The following is a 27,198-nucleotide window of genomic DNA, read 5'->3' as shown; positions in this document are numbered from 1 at the left end:
CAGTGCGTCATGCGTGGGTGAAACAGAGTGAGATACAGAAGCCCTCCAACCCCCAGACCAAGCTGTCTTTGTGCTGAGATTCAGATGGATCGACGAACTGCATCGTCTGATCAAGCATGGAGGCAGACGCTTCAGCCCAATGCTTTGATCGCAAACTTCTGCAGAGGTGAAATTGGAGGCGAAACAGAAGGAAAACTTGACGAATGGAAGAAGAAGACATGACTAAATAGAAGATTTACATAGTGACAGTAAAACAGCATTTGTTTTATGTTGCGTTATATTAAGGAAAAATCCACCATTTGATTTGCTTTCTTCTCTGTGGCCATAGTGTTTTATATCGGAGGAGTGGAGTGACACATTTTTAAAACATAATCTTTTGGTGGCGTTCTGGTTTCTCCAACATATATGATAATCCACTGATTGATTGTGCAAAATGGCAATAGCTCTTACTCTCTAATTCATTTACTGCTACTGCCTCAGTGCGCTGCAACATGTTGATACACAGCACTGTCAACTGGTGTCAAGTCTTGTAATGCATAGTGTTTTAAAACATTGTAAACATAGAGAATAATTTCGGTTTCTCCTTCATTTAGTGTGGTTATAGTAAAATAAAAGCCTGCATCATCATTATATACAGTATTGGGTGATAGTCAGTTTCTGGCAGGAATATTATCGTCACATCAAAAGCATCTCTCTGGGATATTCAGCGAGATGAGCGACATTTACACATTCAGACATTTAGAGACACATTTACTAGCATAAAAAACATTCTAGAGATAATCAAAGTAAGGATAGATGAGAACAATTTAAATTCTGCAGAGGCCATAATTTTTTGGCAACATACTATATTCTATATTATATTTTGCTACAAACCCATCTGCACTGTGGCAATATCACAGAACATCAAAGACGCCATCTGAATAAAAGATTTCAGTATATAACACAATTTTCTCTCGATACTGCCTGGACCTCGACAGGGTCACAGAGCATCAACACATGCTTTACTGTGCCAAGCCTTTTGCAAACTCACACAACTGACACACATGTGCTCTACAGCGCCCACTTAAATGGAATTCAAAAAAGAGAGCGATAGAAATACACACATGTGGTCGTGTTTTACCGGATCGCACTGCATCTACATGACAGCATGGTGGGCTGTTGGTGCTATAAGCTCATCTTATCGTCCCAGTGGGGAGTGTGACTGTGGAAATGTCAGCCTCAGCGGCCCTCCTGTATGAACTGACATGCTCTCCGCCCACAGTCCAAAGCGAGATGCTCGCTGTGGTGTGGAAGACATGCCAGAAACATTGTTTAATCTGCTCTCTTCCCGCAGGCACCCTCGCACATGGAAATATACAGTACATTCACATTTACACACAGAGTAGAGAAATTCAAACTCAGAAATAAAGAAGTGCCCCTAAATATGTAATGCTATATATTTTCTCAATTGAGTGTAAAATTTGTTATTATACTTTTTAAATAAAGTCATTTTGAGGACATCTTGTTCCTTAATATGATAACACTAATTTATTTATAATTTATTCTCTAATGCTTAATTAATGTTTGGTGTGCATTATAAAAGGTCATATCCATTTGAATGTGACTTAATGCAATTATTTTATATTTTATAAATTCTTGTTGGTTTAAAAAATGTCAACATACAGAGGAAGATAATAGCCTTTAACCATTCAACCATAAAAATCACCAAAACTGGAGTCATGGTAAAGTCCTGAACAGTCTCATGTGTTCCCACGTTAACCTCCAGTGGCTGAGTGCGTTTTCGTTTCAGCCTTCTCGTGAGAGGAGATGTGCAGTGACTGAGATCACGTGATCCTGATCTCATCTCATGTGCCACATAAAACATGATCATCATCATCTTTAACTGTCTTTGTTGTGTTCAGGAAATTGAATCTGGATCTTAAATTAAGTGTTATGGTTGGGTTGTTACCCTCTGTCACCCTGTATGATCTCATAATGGCTCCCACATTAAAAACATATTCGCTGGGTACACCCCCCTTATGTTCCCTTAATTAACTGCCTATTTGTTATATGGCGTTGCTTTGTTGAAATGGAGCAGAATTAGCAAAACCAACATCCTGTTAAAGAGAGTAGGAGGATCATTTTTCTTTTCTGAAGGGGGGGGGGGTGTTTGAAGGGAATTTGTTTTCTGGCTCTGGCTGTCGTTGAATCCTGCTCTGCCTGGAAAGGTTCTCCTTCCCCACCACTCCCTTCTCTTCACCTTCTCCTCCTCCCTTATTATGGACTTCGATATCGTCCCCTCCTTTTCTTGCTTTAGTTTTTAAGGGATGTAGAGCAGCAGTAGTTGCTGGTTTGTGTCGCAGTCTGTGTCGTTCTTAATCTGTCCCCTCAGGACACTTAACACCCTTGAGATGTCGTGAACATCTTTAGGAGTAGCATGGAGCCGCGCTGACGTCATTACCTTCTACTCGTCTAGTTCTCTGGTTTGACCCGCCATCAACCTTTACCCTGGATCTCGAGAGCATGACACACGTCAGAAAAATGGGGCTTCAGGGGCCAAATGTGGCCAACGGGACTGGGCCTGAGGCGCAGCACAGATGGTTCAGCCATGGGACACATTAGGGACTGATCAGCATCTCGTTCAGGGCGGACAGGTGGGCCAGGGGGGGGGCTGTTGAGTCGGAGCTCACAGGTGGAGTTGGACGGAGATGTGGCGATGGAGAGATGTGTTGGAACAGTTGGCATTTCTAAAGGTCAAGACCTTTGCTGATTCATCCACGGACACAGAGGAGAAGAGGCAGCACAGAGGGTGCTACTGTGTGTGGGTGTGCTTGTGTCTGGAGTTATAAGGTCTTGAAGTCCTCACCAGATGAGAAAGATAAGGAATTTACATCTTGTCAGAGCTGCTGTAGGGCTGTATCTCATATTTAGGAACAAATGCAATTAAATTCAGTTAATGAAAGTCCTAGAAAGTGTAGTGATGACCATGTGTATGTGTGTGTTTGTGTAGAGCAGAGATTGTCTGATCTGTCTGGGCATGCTGCCCAGCTCCCTGTGACACACCAGGCCTGACAGGTGTCTCAGGGTCTTGAGCTCAGGATGAGCGTGCAGTACACACTCACACATGCACACACAGATTTGAAATGCAAGTACAGACTCAGCTCTACAACCAAATGCAGTCACACAAGAACGACAGGTTCAACAGAGCAGATGGCCTCACGTTGCTGCTTCTTCAGGTGACAGCTGAAGTCAGGGGAGCAGCCTTTCTCTGATCTTTGGGCCTCTGTGATATCAACATCCCTCTCTCAGTGCTGAGTGTTTTCCTCTTGGTGTGAGTCCAGAGTCAATAAGATGAAACTGTGAAGTCACATGAAACTCCCTGTTCAAATGAACCATTTTGAACATGCTTGGTGTGAACTTGCCATTGAAATGTGAGGCTGACTCAAAGTGAAAGGCAACATATTTCTTTTTTTCCTTTTTTAATCCCAGCAGTAGTTATTCATAGGATACAGTAAGCGTCTTCAGACCTGTAGGAAAACTTTGCACACCCCAGATAATTTGTGTTTAGAATACATTCTGACAGAGCTCATGTTACAGTAGAGTTCACCAAGAGCCAAAACCAATCTAACGCTCACTTTTAAATGTTAAATGTTTTAAATTGTCAATGTTGCAGTTGTGTGACATATCTGAAAAAAAGGATGAACTCTTTCCCAGAGGATGAAAAAAATCGTAATTTAACGAACAGAAATCCACTACACGAGTGTTACAGTAATGAAATGACTGAAAACTGCATTTTCTGTCTCTCTGTGTCTGCAGGCTCACCTGGTGGCAGCCTTCGAAAAGAGCCTGAGTAACATGACCTGCCGCCTGCAGAGCCTCACCATGACCGCTGAACAAAAGGTACAAGAGCTTAGTCCTGCATGTGAAATATACGGTGCCCGAACTCCATGACGAAGGGATTATAGGGAGGAGAAATGAATTAGAAACAGGCAGCTTGTGGATTAAGGTTCAGTTCCTGACCCATGTGTAAGGTTTTCTACTTTTCCCACAATGTAATTATTAAAGTTTTTTAGTTGTTGCATGAGTTCACTCCTTACCTTAACCAAAGTTTTTGCGATATAAAAGGGTTCAGCATTTTCCTTACACCTACAGCCCCAAATCTTTTTTACAACCAGTGTATTCTCCTGAAATCTTCCAGCATTATTCTGCCCTCAACTCTTCTTTCTCCGTTTTCTTACAAGTTGACTTTTTTCACAGAGGGGAGCTTTTAGAAGAGCATGCTCTCGTGTTGCTGAAACACTGATCACACAGCAGCAATTTGTTCAAAGATATGTCCCTACCGCAAACTATGAATGCTTCCCTCTGTTCACACACACACACACACACACACACACACACACACACACACACACACACACACACACACACACACACACACACACACACACAGTGCACTGACAAGCCCTAGCACCTTTTTAATCCTCTATAAATTAAAGCAGGCCGACATCTGGTGGAATATCTGTCAAACAAGGCTGTCCCAACTTTTAATTAAAGCGGAAACCCTGTCTACAGACCTCAGTGGATTTTCAGGAAAGGCAGAATATGTTCTATCTGACCGTGTTGGTCTAACAGAGAGGAGAGCTTCTTCTTTTTTATTCTAAGCAGGTGGTGCTGGCTTTGGGGCAAATCCACAGTGAGACTCCAATCTTCGCCAAAATACCGTCCCCCTCTTTTTGTCTCTCATTCTCTCCCACTGAAAGCCATGCCAGTGCAAAATTTACGAATCCGTTCCCAGTGACAAAGCTAATGTGTTCATTCCAACAAACTCGGTGTGTCATCCTTTTTAAAAATAACCTGGTGTGGTCATCAATTCTGGGTTTGCTCCATCTGTTTTATGTAGACTACAAAGAATACATTTCCCCGAAAAACGTCTGTGCTTAACTCACTAGACTAAAAACATCACCTCCCCTCTCTCCCTCCTTCTCTCTCTCTCTCCCTCCTTTCCCCCCCCCCCTTCTCTCCTCTCTTTTCAGGAGACTGAGTTGGTTGAGCTGCGGGAGACGATAGACGTGCTGAAGACCCAGAACACAGACGCTCAGACGGCCATTCAGGTGGCTCTCAATGGCCCTGATCACCTCCACAAAGGTAATGAAGGAACAAACGGGGACAATTGGACCAGATATTTAGGAGGCCTTAAATACTTTACTGTTTCATGAGCAGATGCATTTTTTTCCCCGATTGGCCCCAGAGGGAATTGAACCCAGGATACTTCCAGTATTTGCCTTTATTAGTCACAGAAACAACCTGATTCAGATCTTTGATCAATTTTGCAAAGTAACATTTTTCAGGTGTCAAACTTCCTTGAAAATGTGTTTTTAAAGTTAAACCAAACAAACCTGTAGATTGAAGAGAACATTAAATCAACCAACACATTTTAATACACCGACCGGCACATTTCACACGTCCTGTGCACTAAGACATGTTTTGTCTGTCGTTTTTCAGACCTGCGGATCAGACGGCAGCACTCGTCTGAAAGTATGTCTAGTATCAACAGCGCAGCCAGTCACTCCAGCATGGGCAGCTTGGGCAAGGACGCCGAAGACAAGAAGAAGAAGAAGAAGAGCTGGGTAGGTGGAAAAAAAACAAAGAAGTTGACACATCACAGTGAGGCAATGTTGACAATATAGAGCACCTGGGAAAAAAGGAGGAACGTCAACCTGTTTGATTTCCAAGATTTATTTACATATCTCAGGATACTTGCTTCTCGTATGACATCACACCATTACACTGAGTTATTTTTTCATTGTATAGGAGGTGGTTTTGCTGGTGAAGACTCATTATGCAAATGCATTATTCAGTGACAGTTAAGCTAGTTCAAACCTATACTCTATTCTTTATGCTGACATTAAAAAGTGAAATGTCTAGAAGGCAAAGACGATGAGCATGGATCTATTAAATACGGTTTGATTAGTCACCCATTGTAATGGTTCAAAATGACCCAAATGCCTACAATATAAGACTGTACTGAATACTGCATATTCATCAAAACTGAAAATAGCAATACATTTTTATTGCTAGTACTTTTAGTCGTTCTTTTAATGCTATATTAACTAATTCAAGCCAGTCTGCCTGTGAATCAGGGGTCGATACAAGTCATCACGTACCTTGACAATCTACAAGTGTCATGGTACAGTGTCAACCAACTCCCTTTTTGTGTTTGGATTCCCTCCATGAAACTATGTTCACCTCATCCCAATTTGCCATCATGTCACCGTTGCTAGGTTACAGCACTGAGACTGTATCAGTTGAGTGCCCCAGGTATCATTCTGTGGTGAGGACCAACAGTGGGTCATGCAGAGGTGTTAACCACCCCTGCCATTATTGCTTGAGACCCACTTAAAACCTCATATCCAGTGACAACAGCATGCAGAGTAGCTTGGACAGAAAGCGAAGTGGCCACTAGCGTCACAGGGACACAGAAGTTGGGCTTGAAACCAGGGCGATAGTTGCCCAGAGGTTTGAGAAGAGCTGTCTGAATTGGTGTGACAAGTGGGAAAGTCTGGGCAAGAGAGAAACTCTCACACCTGCCTTAACAGCTTCTGTACTTTTGAAAAGGGCTCTTGATCCCTCAATTATTCAACTGGACTCGGCCAAGTTTGGAGGTTTTTACTTTCTTTTCTTGAGAGCTGAAGTAGTGCTTCTTTGGTGGCTCGGTTTCCTAAAGTTACCACGATGTACTCGCACCTGCTATGGGGTTGAAATCTAGACAAAGAGAACATTTGCTCAATGCAGAGCCCATCTCCTGTTTCTCCTTCTACTGAGGAATTAGTCCACAAATAACCACAAATCAAGTCTAAAAATGCACGTCCACCAGCATAAAGCTCCCTCCTCTCCCTCTGTCCTTCCCTCTGATGCTGCTGCTCTTTGCCTCACTCTACAATAGCAGCTCAGTGTCCCCGGCTGAAAGCTTATTTGCTGCAGCCCACTGAGTCAGACAGATGACATATTAGAAGTTTCATCTCATCCAAAGCTCACAGGGCCAGAGCCGGCTCTCAGTCTCTGCTGCAATGCAAAACGCTTGCCCTTGAAATGAAATGCGTGCAAACAGCCCAAAAGTTCACCACAGAGTGTGACACCCAAGCCTGCCGTGTAAAGTTAGACCTCCCCAAAAGAGAGTCAGGCTCATGAATACAAATCAATCCCTTATTTAGGCAGCTATTAATTATTCATTTGCATAAATCCTGCCTTGGTGTCCACGTGGACAAGGATGTAGCTGAACTGGGGGAAGTGGGATTTGAAATGAGCAGAAAAGTAGCAAGTCATTGGATAATTTATGTAGTGCATTAGTACTGTATTTGCATTAGTACTGTATTTGCATTAGTACTGTATTTGTGTGGTGTATTATTGTATAATAATGTTCATACTTGTTCCACAGAACATCTCGTACTTTGGTGCCATGCACTGCAGGTGCTGTTATGAAATGCTTAAAGGAGAAAGGGGAAAATGATTGACATATTCATTTGAGCATGTCATTTGAAGTCAATGGCATGTAAAATAGTCGTATGTGCTTCCTCTCCATGAGTCACCATTTTGAAAAACACTTTTTTAAGTGGTAGTTAACCAAAGGGTTTCGACAATCAGATCTGTGAACGTCTCTTTCACATAAATGGGAGATTTAAAAAAAGATGATGGTCGGAATGTCATCATAATAGCACTCATCATTATTGTCATAATGCCTGCCAAAGCAATAACCGTATTTTCTTTGAGTTTAATCATACAGTTGCTCAGTAAATCGCACACATTTGCAGCAATTAGCCTGACTCAGCAGAGAGTTTGCAGTAGCAGCAACCAGGAGTATGTGTTTGTGTGGCTTAACGTTGGGTGTGTTCTGCATCTTCAGGTGGCTGATTCCATCCCGGCTCAGGTCAGTGGATTCCAGAGTGTCTTCTTTATGTTTGCAGTGGTTGTTCCCCATTTCCTTCTCCCCTCGCTTTACCTTATTTGTTCCTTCCTCTCTCCCTCTCAGAGCAAGCTCTTCTTTCTCTTTTCTGGAAACGTCGGCATGGAAACAACAATCCTCCCCTCCCCTCTTATTCCTCGTCTTCCCCCTTTTCTTCCTCTCTTGTTAATTTTGATTGCCTGTTCAGTCTCATTTCTAGGGTCATTAAAGCCTTAAAGCCCGAACTCCCCTTCTCCATTTCTCATTTCCATCTCTACTTACGGCCTTGCTTTCTAAATCCCTCTTTACCTAAACCGGACAGTGACCATTGCTTGGACATAGCACAGAGTGACTTCCTGATCTGGCAGGATGTGATGTCATCTAAACTCACTCTTAGTAACTGGCATGATGTGCTCATGGCAATCGTTTGGTGGCAGTATTGACGTCTTTGCCCCTGTGTGTTTGTTTTCTGTCTTGCAGTTACGCAGTTCCTTCAAGCAGGCGTTCAGCAAGAAAAAAACCAAATCCCAGTCGGCCCACGACGAGATGGAGGAGATGACCGACTCGCTGCCGTCCTCGCCCAAACTGCAGCATGACAACAGGCAGGGCAGCATGGCCACGCTGCACTCCTCGCCCTCCACCACAGAGTGAGTTTTCGCACATGCAGCCTCTCACAAATGCATCCACACCCACATCCACTCCCACACAAATGTGCGTATATGCAAGTTACACACTTGTACCACACATGTACATATCGATGCATACTATTAGCAAAACATCTGTACATCTATATTTATTTTCACTTTAATTTTTGGTTTTTTCACAAATGTCTTTGATCCCTCTCCTCACTTTTCTTTTCTTTTTCCTTTGACCTTTCTGTTCATGCTTCTCTTTAACATCTCTCCACCTGCTCTAGCGGGTGCATTTGCGATAGCAAGTCCTCCCCTATTTGGACACCAAAGAAAAAGCAAAACGGCCATGTTGTCTACAAGCACAGATCTCGGTAACAGGCGCTGTGTGGCATGCTCCCAGGGACTGTATGTGCAGTGGGGTGTGTTGGTGTGATTTACTTTTGCATCCTAATGCTGCAAAAACCTCCGCATGTGAGAGGTGATGGATTTCACTGGCACACAAACTGGACCAGAACCTTAAGTTATCTAAGCGAGAGTAGTTGGTCGAATTAAGGATTTAAAGGATACGTAGTGACAATTTCCATACTAATGCAAATGCAAATTGGCTCTATGCCACTGCAAGTAAGCATGCAAGTATTGCGGTATCTTCTGTGTGGTAGATGCTGAGATCATTTGTTGAGATGTCCAACGTGGTTTCCTAAGGGGCAGAGCATGTGGAACTTTTTGAACCTGAAATGACACAGTAAACAACCTGAGTGTGACAGATTTCTGTTGTGATTTTGATGTAGTAAATTAGCATAGTGTCTAACTTGAGTTATTGTTTTAGATCTCTGCCTGCTGATAATGAAAATTGATAAATAATTATGGCACCAATACCACATTTGTCTCTGTAAATCCTACAGTGAATGAGGTCTCCTGCATTTTTATTGTTCTTGCCAAATAAAGAAAAATCACATATTGTATATTAATACCTATCACAAAGAAGAAAAATCACAATGTACCATGGTTACAAGAAAATCCGACATACAAACCTAAAAAACTGTGCAAAGTTTGGAACCACAACTGGAATATTTCCTTTACCTATTAGATTCCTTGGCTGCATAAATAATGGAGTATTGTTAATGCGAAGGATTCGTTGTCCCAAATGCCTCACTTCCTCATTCACCTCCTTGTTGAAACTACCCATACAGTTTTCACCGCTGGCTCCAGCCTCCCTCCAAACTTCACAACTTCAAACTCCAGCTCTTTAATTTCCTTCGAGTGTGTGTGTGTGTGTGTGTGTTTGGTATAACCCTTGAGGTGACCCCCTCCTCCTCCTTGTGTGTAATCCCGGTTGCAGGTTGTGTGAATGCACCGAGGCTGAGGCTGAAGTCATCCTCCAGCTGAAGAATGAGCTGAGAGAGAAGGAGTTAAAGTTGACAGACATTCGCCTGGAGGCGCTCAGCTCCGCCCACCACCTTGACCAGATCCGAGAGGCCATGAACCGCATGCAGGTGAGGGTATACTGACCTATTTATGCTTGACACTGAGGTAAACTGCACGGGACGGCATGACTAACTGCCCATTTGCCTGGGGAGTGTAGTTATAAGGAACAGATGTCTAAAATTTAAATTTAAATTCCCTTTTAGTCTGCACTCTGTGTTGTAGAGAAAAGATATGAAAACCTCTCTTTTGAAAAATTCTTAGTTCATTTCAAATCAGAGACATCTTTTGGAGACAGAAACACATTTTGCTGTGTCAGAGTTGCTTCTCCTGCAAAGGCTCAGACGGGCAGAACTTCTCTCGGTACAATTTATTTGGATGAAAGTGGTGTGATTCTCCCCCAGGGCCCTGAAGCATGACAGCTACCAGTGAGGATGTTAACAATGCATTCAGAGGGTTAGTGACAGGGCACCAGCAGGGCACCAGGATATATAACCCAGTCCCTTTCACAGTGTCTACAGTACACACCTCACACTGACACTGCAATGCTCCCAGTCACCTTTAACCCCAAGTTCCTTTGTCAAGTTATAACTTGTTTTTTTAATCACACAAAAATCTATCACAGTCATTTAATTCCCTGACTTGTTAATTAAACAAACAAACTGTAACTTTTCCATCAATGAGTTTCCTAAGCTAAGCTAACGGCCTGCTGCATTTAACATACAGAGATACAAAATGGGGGAAATTAGCATAGTCTGCTGTAGCTTGCTGATTAACTTTTCAGGGATCACAAAGTGCCCAGAGATTCATAAGCTCCAACAAATAACACTCTTCACAGACTCAGTTTTGCATGCACCGTCACAGTGAACACTTTTCATAAAGGTGGAGCTGTCCGTGAAGCTGAGTAAAAAATAATGCATTTGGTTCATTCATCCCTATTGATATAGTGCAGCAGAAGCCACCCATCATTTCACAGTAGAATCTGCACAGATGCAGTGTCATTTCATATTCTTTAAAGAAGCGAATGTTCAAAGAGCATTACCACAGAAGTCTGTGTTAAGTGGATCTTTGTGGATGTGGATTGGCTCGTCTGTAGAAGCCCATAGTCTCTCCTCAGATGCAGGGATCATGTAAGGCTCCTTATCTGAGACTTAACCTTCAGTACAAAGAGAGCCTTGAAGATCAGAAAGCTGCTTACAGCCCATAATTCAAGCAATACTGATTCTGAATAACAACATTGGCCGGCCTGTGTGAGCAGCCTGTTACCAAAGTCTTTGAATATAACACATCTATAGATTGTGCCTAATCGTATTTCTTTTTCTCAATGAGCAGAATGAGATTGAGATGCTGAAAGCAGAAAATGATCGTCTCAAGTCCAGCGGTAACGCGACGCCGACGGCCACACCCATCAAAACCGCCCGGCCGCCCTCCGAGACCTCCAGCACCTCCTCGTCCTCCTCGCGTCAGTCCTTGGGGCTGTCGCTGAATAACCTCAACATCACCGACACCATCATGTCAGGTCAGTTCAGTGTCAGCGCTGGTGTCGGCAGTGCATCAATCTGTGTCCGTGTGGATCAGTGTTCACAGGCTGCCGCTCGCTCTGAGAGGTGACTGCAGTAAGTGTGAGAGTGGTGGAAGTCAGTGAAAGGAATTTTAAGTCTTTACAATCTTCAAGAGTACATCTTACAATATTTCTTCTTAAGAAAAGCTGTTTGTTTGTTCTTTGTTCTGTCAAAAAGGTATATTCAGCTATTAATAATAGAACCTCCATCCATGGCATTGTGAGTGCTATGCTCTTCTGTTCAGTTAAGCCGTAGGACACTGTTCATGGTCTGCCGCAGCTCTCGGGGCAGAAGTTTTTTTAAGCAGCATCAAGTTGGATTAGCTCTCTCCGAACATGCCTCAGTAAATGTGAGAGAATTGTGTTTGCACTGAGAAGTGATCCGCTGCACGAAATGATGAAACAGCTCCTCTCTCATCTGCGAGGGCTCATAACCCAGCAGGAGCCTGTTGCGCGCACGCACGCACACACACACACACTCACACACACGCGAGCGCGAACATGAGGGAAATCTCTGCAGGCCTGCTCCGTTTGAGAACTGAAAGAGTTTTGTTCCTCTCCCTTGTCCAATAATTAACATAGAAGGCACAGCTCTCTCCGAGGACTCGGGCCCTCGTTAATTGATGGAGGGATGAGCCAAGTGCAGTGACGCGTGGGAAGACGAGTAGGCCAGCGGGCCGTTATCACCCCAACACAGAGCCCTCAGCTAAAGGAAGCCAGCTGAATACAAAGTACTCACTTCTCTCTCCAAAATGGAGCCTGGGAGTAAAAGAATGAAAAGATTTATGGTTCAAGTTGTTAGTGGTGTGATTGTTGTCAAAGGTTAAAGGTGACAGAAAACTATCAAATGAGTCAAACTGGACCAATAAAGAAACAGTTTATTTGCAGTTTTATAATATATATATATTATACTGCTGCAGTGAGGCCAGTCTCATAAATGCCAATGTCAGTGTCTGACTGTCAGACTGATGAAGTTACACCACTGGTCATCCAGCCAAGTGTTGGCTGCTGCTCTTTCAAAATGTATTGGTGCAAACTGTTTCTATAGAGTAGTGCATGAGTCCTGAAATCCAGAAATATGTTCCCTCCCTCTGAAGTCCATGGTTTTTTTTAAATAGCTTTATAAGATGCCTTAAATAAGATGATTTACACAAGAGCAGGGCATTGTCAATAAGGTATGTATGAGCTCCCTGTCTGAGGGATTACTTTACATGTGAATGTAACAAAGTCACAGCACAGCTCGTTTTTATCTGACAGACGAGGTTGCAGTTATAAATCTGTATATTAACAGTGTAGAGCAGCAAATTGAATGTGCCTGCTGGTAAACATGTTGTTTTAATGGGCTGACTCTCAGTCACTATTTCATACTTGTTCTGTTTCTGACAACAGAAATAGTAAAACGTGGATGAGAACAGCTTTATTGGGATTTTTCAATATTAAAATACGGTATATGTGAGCACAGAGAGTTGGAGAGGAGCAAACAGACAAAGGGCTGAAACAGGCGGACACCAAGCAGAACACAAAAACAACTTGATGATGTCATTAGTAGTCGTTTACAGCAACAGTTTTCACACGACATCCAACCATATAGGTTTTGACCAAGTCTTATTCACTTCGAACAAGTAGTAGTCCCTCAAAGTTAAAGCTACTGTAATTCATATTCTTATATAAACAGTGAATAACATGACTACTTGTGTGTGAGAGGAGTTGCTTGTAGTGATGAACCTTCAAAGATTTAGCACCTGACTCCACAGGACTTTAGTATTTTAGCATCTTTCGGCTCATTGTTTTGGAGACTGGTTTCGGTGGTTTCAGCTCAAAGTTATTTTGATGCTGATTAATTATCCATGAAGTGAATTTAAATGTTGAAATCCTCAAGCTGAACAATCCAAGCTTCTGCTTCTTTCAGCTTTCGACATTCAGATGAGATTTTAGTCCAGTTGCAGATGTCACTTGATCTTAGTGTTTGCTCAACCATTAAGCCTGTGGACAGTGCGGAATGTAAAACCCATGATGTGTATCTGTAGTATGGATTCATTCGGGTTTCTTTCTTACACCCATACATCATTTTGGTTTCCTAAAGTTGTGATATTTGTGAACTGACGGCTGGAGAAATATTTCTGCTGCTGTTGGCGAAGGAATGCGTTGCGTGTCAGATTTCCACTCAGCGGTTAAATATTTGGTTTCCTGTTGATGTTGACACACATTGTCAGCTTGCTCTTCTCTTACTGACTGAACTTTCATCTATCAAAGGGTTTTTCATTTCCTTTTTCTTTGTCTTGCCCTTCACTCTATTTCATCTACCAACACGCAGCTCATCTTACGTTATCATTCCGCACTCTCACTCGAAATCATTCTGAATGAGAGCACTGATTAAATGTAAAAGTAATTATCACATGAAAGAAACCAATTAACAATCTTTTCACTTTGGGGTCTGTTTGTCCATTCCCAGCTATAATTTGCTGGCTGGCCGAGTGAGTTTGTTTATAATGAATTGAGTCTCTGGCAGATCAAAGTTGGTTGTGTTTCCTAACCCAAAGTTTTATTTTCAGATATTCTACTGGATGACGGCTACGAGGGCAATCTACGCAAGGAAGGCCGGAGTGTGCGGATCGTGGTCACCGTCAGCAGCGGGAGAAGAACCACTAAGGTCAGTGGATGAAGACTTCACATTATTACGTTATTAGTTATTAGTGCTGTAAACATATCTGACTCCTGTGTTTTTATTAATCTGACAACAACAGGCTACAAAAAACCAGCAGTACCTGATTGGGTCGATAGGAGTGAGCGGAAAAACTAAGTGGGACGTGCTGGACGGGGTCATCCGACGCCTCTTCAAGGTAAACAATGAAGGTCTTTGCTCATAGCAGGTCAGCTATTGGTAGATAATAGTAACAGCAGACAGACAAGCACATATATTTCTAGTAGCTTTAATAATGACTGTTCCATTTTATTAATGTCACTGAGCCAATATGCATAATGTGGCATTTCATAACTACATAAGATTTGAAATGTTATCTCCCTCTGGTCTTATTGAATCTTGTAGATGATTTTTCAGGTCATTTTCAAAAGAGTTGTTTAATAATAATTTTGGCTCATTGATATGTACAAAATATTAAAAATACAACTACTCTCCATACAGAGGCCTATATTTACTAAAGACATTTCATTACTAACTATTCATACGAGCGCCTGGACTAGAATTTCATATACCACATCCTACCTATGGATGAAGATATTAATGTATGTAATATTGATAATAATATTTTTTGCTCTTTGAAATCACTTAACCTTCGGTTTGATAAATTGGACACTCTGAATCGTATGTGTGAATGTTCTCTGATGGTGAGCTTAAGGGAATTATAAACCTAAACCATGCTTAAGTTGTAAAACCAGGTCAAATAACAGAACATTTTTATCTGTACAAGTATCACTCTTCCAACTTCACTAATGTCTGACTTATTGTGTAAGACCCACAGACAGACAAAGCAAGATACACAATCAATATGAGAAGTAACTGCAGATCTCGTTCAGCAACAATTCAGAGCCACAACATATTTTAAGCATGATCAATATTGCAGCTCTTCATTTTCCACTCCTCCCTCCCCGCAGGAGTACGTGTTCCGGGTGGACCCTCTGACCAGTCTGGGTCTCAACTCCGACAGCATTGTCTGCTACAGGATGGGTGATGTGGTTCGCGCCCACGCCTCTGAAGTGCCTGAGCTGCTGCCTTGCGGCTACCTGGTGGGCGACAACAACATTATCAAGGTCAACCTCAAAGGTACAAAGCAAGGAGTTTTCATTCCAGGGTTACAGCAGATTGACATAGAAATGTGAAATACATGATTGTTACCCTGATTAATGTCTTGTTTTATTTCAGTATAAACCTTTAGAAGCATTTCTTGAATGCTTGTGCACAACAATATAAGACATTACTACATTGATTTCCACTCTTTTCCCTCTCATTCCGTCTTTCCTTCCTTCCTCTTGCTAGGAGTGAGGGAGAACAGTATAGACAGTCTGGTGTTTGACACGCTCATCCCAAAACCCATCATCCAGCGGTACCTCAACCTGTTGATGGAGCACCGACGCATCATCCTCTCAGGACCTAGCGGCACTGGCAAATCCTTCCTGGCTGCCAAGCTGGCCGAGTACATCATTTCCCAGTTGGGGCAGGAGGTGACGGAGCACAATGTGGCCAGCTTCAACGTGGACCAGAACTCCAGCAAGGTACAAAGAACAGAGAAGTCTCATGTTGTTGACAAAGTTAGGATTCTCTGTGCACTGCAAAAATGCATTGCTACAAGTGAGTGTACAAGTTGGTCTCTCTGCCACCTCCACCTCAAATGATTTAATATGGCCATTGAATGCTCATACAATATAGCATCTCTGGAAAAAAATGTTTTTTGCTCGGATTGAATTTGTCTCTGTTGGTTTTGAACATCTTTGGGGATTTAAAAAATGTAATTTGTAATGATGTAATTCTACTAATTTGTAGTTTTTATGGCAAAAGTTTGTCCAGGAAGAGAAAAGCCTTGACTTGCAGATTTGCAAGCAGTAAATGTTATTAAACTCATGATTTTTGTAAAATATCAGTTCGAGGACGGTGATTTACTTTAAATGTCAATACCTCCTCGAGTTTAGCATAAATAAAGAGGTAGTAGGAGCTGACATACACTTTAAGCCTTTCAAAATGCTGCATCCAAATCAGGGTGCACATAGTGAAAAATGTTCTCCTTCCCCCAGGATCTGCGTCAGTACCTGTCCAACCTGGCTGAGCAGTGCAACTCTGAGGAGACGGACACAGAGCTCCCCACTGTGGTCATCCTGGACAACCTCCACCATATCGGCTCCCTCAGTGACATATTCAACGGTTTCCTCAACTGCAAGTACCACAAATGGTGAGTCGGATCGCTTCCTGTCTTTCTTCCTGCCAGGCTGACTCGTTGTGCCCAGGAGAAACTGTACTCTGCTTGTACAGATGGAAGTTTGCTCTCATTATTATTGAGCAGTATACTGTTGTGAACAAGCAGGCGGTGATTTACAGGGACTCCACACTGGTGTCCATCATTACTGACCCAGCAGCAACACAATGGAGCAGTTGTGAATAACTGTGTTTCGTTCTCCTTGTCTCCTTTAGCCCGTATGTAATTGGAACCATGAACCAGGGAGTTTCCTCCTCTCCGAACCTCGAGCTGCACCACAACTTCAGGTTAGTGACGACACTTTAACTTTGACTTACACTATTTGATTTCAGTATATTGTGGTATTGGTGGTTTATGCTGAGGTTAAAATACTGATGGTGTACAAGTGTGATCGATTCCACAAACTAATTTGGTTTACTTGATTTCCTTTTATTTCACCTCTCAGACAATGTGTTTGATTTTAATTTTCTATCAGCATGTTAGTTCTCACAGATTGTAAATGAAAGACATTCTTCCACAGGGAGTGCTGTAATTACATCTTTTAGATAATTAGACTTAAAACATGAAATTAAAATAAAAAAACGATCGTGCATGTTGTCGGTGTTGGATCCCTTTCGGTTGGCATGTTTGACTAGCTGATGATTTGGCAAACAATAAGTCATTAGGGAAAGCTTTTTATGAGCCAAACATTGATTTAATGTGATTTTTTTTTTATAGTGAATTGAAATATGCCCAAAACCTTTTATACCGGTGTAGAAATGCTTGCAAGAAAGCAGCACAAGAAACAGTCAAATGTTGCTTGATGAGGAATCTGGTTTCATGTTGCAGCGAATCATGAGAGTCACTGATTTTATTTCTCTCCCGTCGCAGGTGGGTGCTGTGCACCAACCACACCGAGCCCATCAAAGGTTTCTTGGGCCGTTTCCTGCGCCGAAAGCTGATCGAGACAGAGATCAATAAAAACATGCGCAGCAATGACTTGATTAAGATCATCGACTGGATCCCCAAGACCTGGCAGCATCTCAACGGCTTCCTGGAGGCACACAGCTCCTCCGATGTCACCATAGGTCAGTTCAAGCACACAGTCTTTCCTTCATACACTAATATTCAGTCTTAGAATATAAGAAATCAAATTGCATTGAAGCTATTGAGTATTGCTCAAATTAGCATGCATGTTGTTTGTCTGCTCCGTGTCTTTGGTCTTCCCTTCTTCCATCCAACAAACCCTCATCGTCTGGGCTCTTTTGTCCCTGCAGGCCCCCGTCTCTTCCTGTCCTGTCCCATGGATGTCGAAGGCTCTCGGGTTTGGTTCACTGACCTGTGGAACTACTCTCTGGTACCCTACCTGCTGGAAGCCGTCAGGGAAGGGCTTCAGGTACGTCCTGTGATCCTTATAATTAGTTTTCTGGACCATTAGCCAGAGTATCTTTAGGTACAAGAAGGAGATTTTAAAGGACTTTCCACCAGCTGCAGAAATAAAATCAAAGTAAAATACAGTGTTTTATAAATCTGCACTGTTATCAATGAATGTGCAGTATAACGTTATATAAATTGCTTTATTTGAATGTAACAAAGTCGGAATAGACCAAGCTGTTTAAATTTCTCAAGTATAACAAGAGAGCGTCCCTTTTGACCCCAATCTACAGCTTTACGGCCAAAGAGCTGCATGGGAGGATCCGTCCAAGTGGGTGAACGACACGTATCCCTGGAACGCCGCTGCGCTGCAGCAGGAGGGCCAGTCGCTGCTCCAGTTGAGGCCAGAGGATGTAGGATACGAAGGCTACAGTTCATCCAAGGAGGGAGCCTCATCTAAGCAAGTGTCTCAGAGTGACACTGAGGGAGACCCACTGGTGAGGAAGACAAAAAACACAAGCAGTAACACAGCTAGACATTAATCTGTGCCATTAAGGAGCACACAGTGGGGAGTTTATTTTGGGCATTTAATAAAAGAAAATCGATGATGAAAATAACAACTGGAATGTGAAGGAACCAGGCTCTATTTTACATTGCAGCAGTGCAGGAAATTGAAATGAGAAAATAAGGAAAAAGAAAAGAAAAGAAGGTGTGACTGAGATGAATATATGTCCCTCATCCTTACCCATTAATTAAGGGATTTAATTAAATCGATCAAATATTTATATACATGTTTCATAGAGTTCCTCAATTCAAGGTTTCTGGTTTCAATAGAAACCTGTGACAAGTGTCCTTTCTTCTGCAAAGTAAGAAAAAAAAAAACAAGCAGGTGAAGTTGCTTAGTACTATCGGCTCTGAGGTGAAACCTCATTACACACACACACACACACACACACACACACACACACACACACACACACACACACACACACACACACAAACACACACAGACTTGCTAAATCAAGCCAGTTGTTTTTGGATGACTACCCTTTAATTCCTTTTGGGCTGCAATAACCCCCCAAATGGAAATTAATTCTCTCTCTCTCTCTCCACCCGTCTTCTCTCCCTGAATCTCCCTCAATAGTTGATCGTGCGTGCGTGCGTGCGTGCGTGCGTGCGTGCGTGCGTGCCTGCGTGTGTGTGTGTGTGTGTGCCTGCGTGTGTGTCCACTTTGAGCGCAGGTGTGCCAAGTCTCGTTTTAGGAACTCTTGAAGCAATGCACCAGATGCAGCAGCACTGCTGCATTATTTAGACCATTAGCTCTGTTACAGGGATGAGAGGTTCTGCTGTGTTATTGTGGTGATTTACTGAGAGTTTTTTTACAGTGCTTTTATCACAAAAGCAAAATTCAAAGACAGAGGTTGTGAGTTCTTATATTGTGTGTATTTATTAGATGTAATAAGTACAGTGGCATCTCAGATATACTTGGAAACCTGAATCTTAGTTTAGAAATGGGAAAAAATAGGTTGTAGTAGACGGTGGCGTTCTACTGGAGTTTACAGAACAACACCATATTGAAAAGTGATCCGAATATTTTGCCCTGTTTATGAATGTAAATGCTAATGAGTCTAGGGTATAGCTAGGAGGCAGTTAGCTTAGTTTGGTGTAAGTAACTCCAAGAAACACTTTACTATGTCTGTGCATGTATTTGAAGTTCTCATGCTTGATCTGTCTGTAGTTTTCCATCCTCAGTCTCTGTTATCAATCTGTTTGCTGTGTTGTGTTTGCAGATGAATATGCTGCTACGGCTGCAGGAGGCAGCTAACTACTCCAGCACACAGAGCTGCGACAGCGACAGCACCAGTCACCATGACGACCAGCTGGACTCCTCACTGGAGTCGGCACTATGAGAGCGAGAGCTGCGCTGGGACACACCGCACCCTTGGACCCCATGAACCTGGGAACATTTGAACCTCCAACACTGTCAGACACGACCCGAGTAGTGCACAGAGCTATGGCATATGAAAAGTTTTATCATCCAAAATGTTACATCCATCATTTTGCGGTAAACACCTATTTACTTTTTTTACATAAGAATGGTGCAATATTAAATCAAAGTATTATATGGAAAACAATCCTTCAGGTTGGATCGTTTCAGTTTTGCTGACATCAAACAGTGAAGTTAGCGAGTAATCTTTAATGGATGTATCACATTTGAAATATACAACTTTTCAAATATATGTAGACGGGGCTTTTCTCTGAAGTTGAATTCCAAAGAGTAAAAGGTTTGTGCTCAGCTGTGACGAGCCGCAGGTTACTCTCCATTACTTCAACTTTGGTCGTCAAAGTGTCAGAGAGAAGGGGAGAAGAGGTCGACATGACAAAACTGGATTTTTGTTTCTTTAAAACCCAGATATATCTTCAGATGTTTACAAGGGCGGGGACAGGTTCTGTTTCTCATGTCTTTCCTTGTTTAAAGAGGTGCTTCACACACACACACACAAACACACACACACATATATACACTTACAAACAGGCAGCAGGGGGAGACTTTCCTTTAATCAGTCCAAGCCTTCATTTGACCAATAATCCAGCCTGCCAAAGTGTCCTTGAGCAAGGCATTGTACCTCTAACACCTCTGAGGTACCTGATGTCCAACAGGAGGGAGGCAGGGAGGAGGACAACACAGTTTTTTGGAGGGGTTATACAGTGCCCTCTGGTGGCTATCTTGGAGGCTCTGAGCTCTCACAAATTGAGTTAATCACAGCATCAGTTTGATATAGTCACAAACCAGCAGTTTGTTGTGGTTTGCTGAACTGGCTTCACACAAGTTTCTGATTTAGAATCAGGTTGGGCTAAAGAAAACTTTTTTGTCTCGTTGTTTACCACTATATCACCTTTTTGTGTCTTTGCTTTTTCTAAACATAAATTGTGCACAAGCAATTCTGTATCTCCATGATGGCAAAGCCTCTACACCCCGACTAGACAACACTAACATTATCATAACATACTGGCAAACTCATACACACACACACACACACACACACACACACACACACACACACACCCATGCGTCCCTCCAGCTCAGTGGACAGTTGAGCCTCATGGTGCTGGTCTCAGCCCTGAACCCCGTCAGTGTCAGGCACTGCCAAGCCGCTCGCCGCTGCCCCGCATGCCAACAAGCACAACCAACACGCATTGTTTGTGTCATCCAGCCACATCGCTACTGTGAAGAAAAAATGGACAAGTGCCAATGTCTCTCTTTGATTTACTGCCAAATGCACACTCACATCACACACACACACACACACACACACTAACACACACCCCATCACAATGCAGAGCCGACCGTGGTTGTAGACTTGGATTAAGTTGTTTCAGCTTTCCTCACATCTGCAGCATGTTGTCACAGCGCCTTCTTTTCAAACACACAACTGTATCACTTGATCATTCGCTAAGCTCCTCCCCCCAATCAATGATTGTCCAATCACGTCTGTCAAGCTTTGGATTTCTCCACCCTGTGGCAGAGATGCTCAGCATTGAAACGGTTTTAGGGTGGTGTCATTTTTGAGCTTTTCCAAAACCAGAAACACAAGAGAATAGGTGTGCTAGCGTGATCTGCACACATTAGCATGTCTCGCTAACTAGCTTAACCATGTGAATAATACGAACCCCTGTGCTAGTAAGCTTTTCAATACTTAAATCAGTTTCTGCAAGTGGACTTTCCTGGAACGCATGACACAGCATGATATAATGTATGCAGCTGCCAGAGTGCACATTCAAGACCAATTTTACATGATGCCATGAAAAAGGGAGCCACACAGTGTTTTCAACCAAGTCATGAAAGTAGCGTTAACTTAGCTAATTAGCTACACCTTAATATTCCAAACTTACTAAGAATTCCAAGTGTTATCATTACCATTGTGAACTGCGGAGGTGGAGAGCTTGACAGACATAACAGTATCTAAAGGGGGTGGAGCTTAGCAGATGGTCCGAGCAAATAGCAGATTTCCTGCGACAACGAAACAGGTAGAGTTGGCTGCGACAGAGAAGTTCAGAAAGTAACAGGAAAACAGTAGACGGATTATTTTTCACTCCGACGTATATTAGTTAAATCGCTGTCACTTAAGTTCAGTCAACAAAATATCAGTTATAATTAAATGATTGACGCTGACAATGTTGTGCTTGGAACTATCTGGAACCCCATTGGGAGTCTTGTGCAGCAAATCTAGAAATCGGAGAAATCGAAATTATTAAAGCTCAAGAGCTGAATAAGGGAACAATGATACCGGTGCTTTCTCACTGCCTTAAATGTGCAAACGTTGGGGAGGCAACTCCTCCTCCCATTGGCTGTAGTGAGAAAAAGGTGACTGATGATGATCCGCTTTCTGCTCCGTCAAAGGCGCTGCTTGTCACCTTTAGTTTGTGGTCACTCCCTCTTCCTCCAAACCGCCCTTTCTTGTTTCTGACAGCTGAAGTATAAAAGAGTTGATGCTGTATTTGAACTTAAAACTGACCAATATTGTAAAAACATTTAAAAGAGGGGGAATGGGGTGTTTTTTAGTTGTTGTTTTGCGCCCAGTTGAGCTGGGCTCACTTGAACAGACAGGAGCACAACCAAATTGTTTTGGGGTTTTCTAGCCTGATGAGCATGTTTTGAAGCTTTTTAAAGGGGATGCATTGAGAAGAGAGACCTTTACCTTTATGTATGCGTGTATCGGACGGAAGCCATTTTGAATTTCGATTGTCCTCTCTGTTTAAACGAGTGGGTTGGTTTTGCACACTTTGAGGTCGGGGGTGGGTTGTAAATACTTAAGTCTTGCACAGTGAATCAAAGATGCATTCTGCCCTGTTGATGTTACAATATGCTTAACCCGCTGAGTAAATTATTGTACTTAAAAAAAAAAAAAAAAAGAGAGAAATGCAAAAACTCAACACGCTGTCAGAAACAGGTGTGTGTCTTGTGGTGATTGGATGTTTTGCCGATGCAGGCGGCATACGGTGTACAGTAAGAAACTGTTTGTGAACTCACTGACATCACAGACTGAGAACAAAAAAAAAAGAGGCACTTTTCCCCTCATCCTGCCAAAAATATTCTCTGGCTCCTCTCTGTCTTTACGAATGCCTGTTGTTTCTTGGAAGCACTTCCTCCGTGGACGTTTTAACCCAAGCTTGCCGCCCCGTTGGGCTCGTGGGCTGTGCGAGGCACCGAAGCTGACCCAACACCGTACTGTATAACGCTTACCGACAACCAACAGGTGCTACTAGTCAGTCAAAGCCCATCAGAGACCAACAAGTCCCATTGTCACGACCTCAGGACAATCCTAACCTATACAATCCTACCTGTGTTCAGCTTCACGTGTCTCCGCAGCCGAGCTTCGGGTGGCTCGCACGTGTATCTGGCCAACTTCACCGACCTCGTGTCCTCAAAGGTGTGCGGTTGCATGCGAATGGAGCAGTTGCCATGGTAGCAGGTTGCTCCTTAACTTGACTTACACCCATGTAGTAAACCTGAGCTTGGCTATCCCACATTTAACCCTCTGGGCTACTCTACACTTCAGATGTAGGCCAGTAGATCCCGAGCTTTCAGAGCTTGGTCACCGGTAACAGTGTAAACTACAGTGCTGATGATCGACTGGTCATTTTTCTCCACTTACACTCTGCAGTTACATCTCAGTTGAAAACCATAGCATTTACTCTGGTTTGAGAGAAAGTTTTCTTCTTTTTTGGGTGAAACATTTGTCCGTAAATGTTTTATATTTTGTACATTTGTATGTAACATATCATGTAAATAGACAGAGACAGTGATTTAACTCATCTGGAGGATTTTGTAGTCTTTGTAAAGCCCTAATAAATGGTATTTGGTGTCACACGAGCAAACGACATGCTGAGCTCTTGTCTTTTGTGTCCTTTGAGAAGCACTTGTTGTGGGTAGATGTACTGAAGTAGAAGTACATAACAATTTGAGCATAAAAGTATATGAGTATAAAAGTATCCCTTGAAAAAATGAATGGGAGTGAATAACATCACATATTTTTTGTTGTCTTTGAAAACAGGGATAAGGTGTGTTGGCATGTTAATATAGTTTCAACACAGTGTATTATGTATTATAATTTCAGATCTTAAAAACATTATAGAACATCTAACAAATGGAATCCTTATATTTTAAGGACAGGACTCTATGTGCTGGGGACACAATATGAATTCAATGTGTCCATGAAGAAAGTTTGAAAGCACTGACTGGGGGTTGATCTGATACAAGAAACTAATTATTTTCAGTTTCAGAAAAATGTTTAAAATGTAGCTGCAATCTCCAGTTTTCATCACGTTAATGAAAACACTGATTAGTATCAAAGTGATGTATGATAAAGATCGCACTTGTCATGTCTTGTGTTGACAGACCGGGAGGCACAGACTGCTGAGTCCAGTGGGTAACAAGCTGGTGATGAACAGTTTCCTCTTGCCCACAATAATCACATATTCCTGTAGCATGTTTTCCTATGTTTTGCAAAGAACTGTTTAGTATATATATTAATATAATTACTTCCCGTGGCAAATAACAGACAAACTGTACATATTGCACAATCCCTCTCCTGGTGCTTATAGTATTTTTTATTTTTAATGTTTTATTTTTGTTTCCTGTTTTTATATTTTTTATATTAATACTTTCACAAATAAACCACAGCAAATTCCTTGTATGTGTAAACCTGCTTGACAATAAAACCCAATTCTGATTCTGATAAGACACCCTGATCCACAGTCCATACCAGCTGGTGGCGGTAATACACCAAATCGTTGTTTGCCAACCGCCAATGAAACCCAGAAGCAGAAGAAGAAGAATCAGAAGCAGAATCAGAAGAAGAAGAAGAAGAAGAAGACCACCAAAGTGAACATGGGGCTGAACGGGCTGAAGTCAACTCCTGAGTCCGAGGAGGACGTGAGGATGTTTAGACCAGGAGTTCATGCGTCTCTACCCAAACACTCGTACTGGTTTGACTTCTGGGTGTTCGTGCTCTTCGACATCGCCTTCTTCCTCGTCATGTATTTCATTGTCCCGTAACCAGGTGAGTGAGCCTCGTTAGCCTCCAGCTGTTAGCAGAGGGCGGCTACGGAAGTGTCCACAACTCCCGAGCTGATAACGCAGTTAAAAGTGAGGAATGAAGCCGGCGCCGCTTGAGTTGGTCGTTTTTGAGGCGTCAGTTATAAACTTGTATTTCAGGTAAACTTTCCAAGACCTGGAAGTATTTGATCTATTAAGCACACACCCTAAACACTAACTTAGCCTGTGTTAATATGCGCTGAACACCTGAGGTCCCCACTGAGCTACTGTTTGCGGTGTGCTCTCAACTGTCGTTTTCTTTATTTGTTCCCAAAGTGACAAACAAACTAAATAAATATATTAAAATTGTGTTTATTTAGTGAGAATTAAAATGGGAAGCTTAGATTCTCTTGTGCGACACGGTTGTGTGAGGTTGAGTTGTGACTGTTCATTCATTCATACATGAACTTCAACAGACTTTAACAACATCCAAAGAGGAGTTTACACAAAATGTTCTTTAGAATTTACAATCCTTCATAATAAGTGGATATTTTCTGAGTGTTCCCATCAGAGTGGTGCAACCAGTGATTGTTTTACCAAGCAAGTCGTGATATGAATCCAGCAAATGTCAAATATACATTTAGTTTCATTTGAACTCGGTTCAGTTTTAGCACATCTTAAGATACTTTACGCAGTAAGGTCGAGACCCTACATAGAGAACGCCATCAGTTCCCACGATAAGCAAACACAGCAGGAACATCATTTATTAGTAGTTATGATCAAATTAACCCTGATTACGAATAATCTCTAAAGACATTCTGAGACACCCTGTGTTCACACATTAACCAGACTGTTGCGTTTCTCTCAGAACTGAATATCACCTGTACCTTTTGTATCCCTCACAGAATGTTTGCCCCTGGTTTTTTGTCGTGTGTTTAAGATTTGATTATGTGATTGTTTTTGTTAAAGGTTTGTCTTCTGGACTGTGGAGCCTGAAGACACGGAGTGCTGGTCCCGCCCTGTCCTGAGAAACGCTAACCGAGCTTTGACTGACTTTTCCTGCTGCGTTATGTGACACAACACATCGAGGTTCCACGCCTCGCACCATGTGCCTGAAGGTTTTATACACGCAGCCTCCTGCTTTCATTTCAGAGATTTGAACCATACGACTCCCTCCTCCTGTGACCTGTTGCCAGCTGCTGTTACTTCATGGGTGGATTTATTTTGTTGCCACGTGAAAAATAAACAATTTAATTATTTATATTATTGAAAAGTGGACTTGGAAAATTAACATGTAATATCACTAAAATTCTATTTTATGTATTATCACTTATATAGAATTATCCTAGTGGAGTGAAGCTGTGCAATGTTTTTGATGAAGTTGACACTGAAAACCGAATGAATGGGGACACAAAGTGATTGTATCATATTTTACGTGTTTTAGACAAATGTCTCCAAATAATCTGATCAACACCCGAGTCATGGAAAGAAAAGAACAATCTCAAATCTTAAAGGTTTGAGGAGATCAAGATGATCCAGTGTGGGGTCACTTAGGAGAAATTACAATATCGGTGAACTGAAATGTTGACAGTTTGCACAGTGAACATACTGCAAATAAAGTGTTTATACCAACCACCTAGTGGCGCTCATTTGGTTTGAGTTTGGTGTTACAGTTCAAGTACCTATTATCATATAACACCTGAGAACAGTGCAGGTTTATGCTCATGCTGTGATGAGTTACTTCTGCTGTTAAATGTGTTATGTCCTACAGTGGTTATTGGTCTTTATCATATTAGAAAGAGTGTGCGAGCATTGCTAAATCTGAATGATACATCAAGAAAGTCCTGATCTCAAGTCTCTCTCTCAGTTTAAAAAGCGATTTAACATATAGGCCGACATTTTTATATTTTTCTTTTTTTTGTATGTGTTTTGATCTGGTAAGTTTTATTGCATTGCTAAGTGTGATCTGGCTTTACTATCATTTGCTAACTTTGCATTTATATCTTATTTTGTGAAACACCAGGGTTTTTGAAAGGCCCTATAGATATAACATTTATTGCTATTAATACTATTATTAAAGTGAGTTTATAAATTGGTAGTTAATCCCTTAAAATGCAACAAGAAAGCAACAGCCATTAATACACTGTTTACTGTGTTGCTGTCATTAGCTGCATACATTCATTGTAGTTGCTTTATGTAACAATAATTTAAATATAAAACAGCCTGCTTTTCTTTTCTCACTTTTACAAACAGTTTCTGAACATTTGGGATTTGTGTATATTGCTAATACATAGTGTTGCTATAATCCAGTGTTGCTGAGGGGTTGGCATGAGGGCCTGACGTCCTCT

At 42.1% G+C, this 27,198-nt stretch overlaps 1 protein-coding gene and 1 long non-coding RNA gene across 9 annotated transcripts in view; both read left to right on the top strand.

Moving 5' to 3' along the window:
* Nucleotides 1-23,694, top strand: part of nav3 (neuron navigator 3) — a 184,499-nt gene extending 160,805 nt beyond the window's left edge. For 5 of the 8 annotated variants that reach the window (XM_035147282.2, XM_035147278.2, XM_035147283.2 and 2 more), the window contains 18 exons: nucleotides 3,796-3,879; nucleotides 5,013-5,124; nucleotides 5,482-5,606; nucleotides 7,880-7,903; nucleotides 8,399-8,565; nucleotides 8,835-8,921; nucleotides 9,890-10,043; nucleotides 11,305-11,491; nucleotides 14,086-14,183; nucleotides 14,278-14,373; nucleotides 15,146-15,314; nucleotides 15,528-15,763; nucleotides 16,280-16,434; nucleotides 16,674-16,745; nucleotides 17,329-17,525; nucleotides 17,715-17,833; nucleotides 18,105-18,308; nucleotides 19,602-23,694. In XM_035147282.2, coding sequence (XP_035003173.1) covers nucleotides 3,796-3,879; nucleotides 5,013-5,124; nucleotides 5,482-5,606; nucleotides 7,880-7,903; nucleotides 8,399-8,565; nucleotides 8,835-8,921; nucleotides 9,890-10,043; nucleotides 11,305-11,491; nucleotides 14,086-14,183; nucleotides 14,278-14,373; nucleotides 15,146-15,314; nucleotides 15,528-15,763; nucleotides 16,280-16,434; nucleotides 16,674-16,745; nucleotides 17,329-17,525; nucleotides 17,715-17,833; nucleotides 18,105-18,308; nucleotides 19,602-19,721 — 2,406 coding nt within the window. In that variant the 3' untranslated portion in view covers nucleotides 19,722-23,694. The remainder of the gene's footprint in view (nucleotides 1-3,795; nucleotides 3,880-5,012; nucleotides 5,125-5,481; nucleotides 5,607-7,879; nucleotides 7,904-8,398; nucleotides 8,566-8,834; nucleotides 8,922-9,889; nucleotides 10,044-11,304; nucleotides 11,492-14,085; nucleotides 14,184-14,277; nucleotides 14,374-15,145; nucleotides 15,315-15,527; nucleotides 15,764-16,279; nucleotides 16,435-16,673; nucleotides 16,746-17,328; nucleotides 17,526-17,714; nucleotides 17,834-18,104; nucleotides 18,309-19,601) is intronic. The other 3 variants (XM_035147279.2, XM_035147280.2, XM_035147281.2) reach the window with 3 other exon arrangements.
* Nucleotides 23,695-24,496: 802 nt separating this feature from the next.
* On the top strand, nucleotides 24,497-26,485 carry LOC118101262. Its single transcript, XR_004694513.2, has 2 exons — nucleotides 24,497-24,875; nucleotides 25,820-26,485. It is a non-coding gene; the product is annotated as an uncharacterized LOC118101262 (long non-coding RNA).
* The last annotated feature ends 713 nt before the right edge of the window (nucleotides 26,486-27,198 follow it).

Source organism: Hippoglossus stenolepis, chromosome 22 (assembly GCF_022539355.2).
Source record: "Hippoglossus stenolepis isolate QCI-W04-F060 chromosome 22, HSTE1.2, whole genome shotgun sequence".
In the NCBI taxonomy this organism is placed as follows: domain Eukaryota; kingdom Metazoa; phylum Chordata; class Actinopteri; order Pleuronectiformes; family Pleuronectidae; genus Hippoglossus; species Hippoglossus stenolepis.
This window is presented reverse-complemented; position numbering and strand designations above follow the sequence as displayed.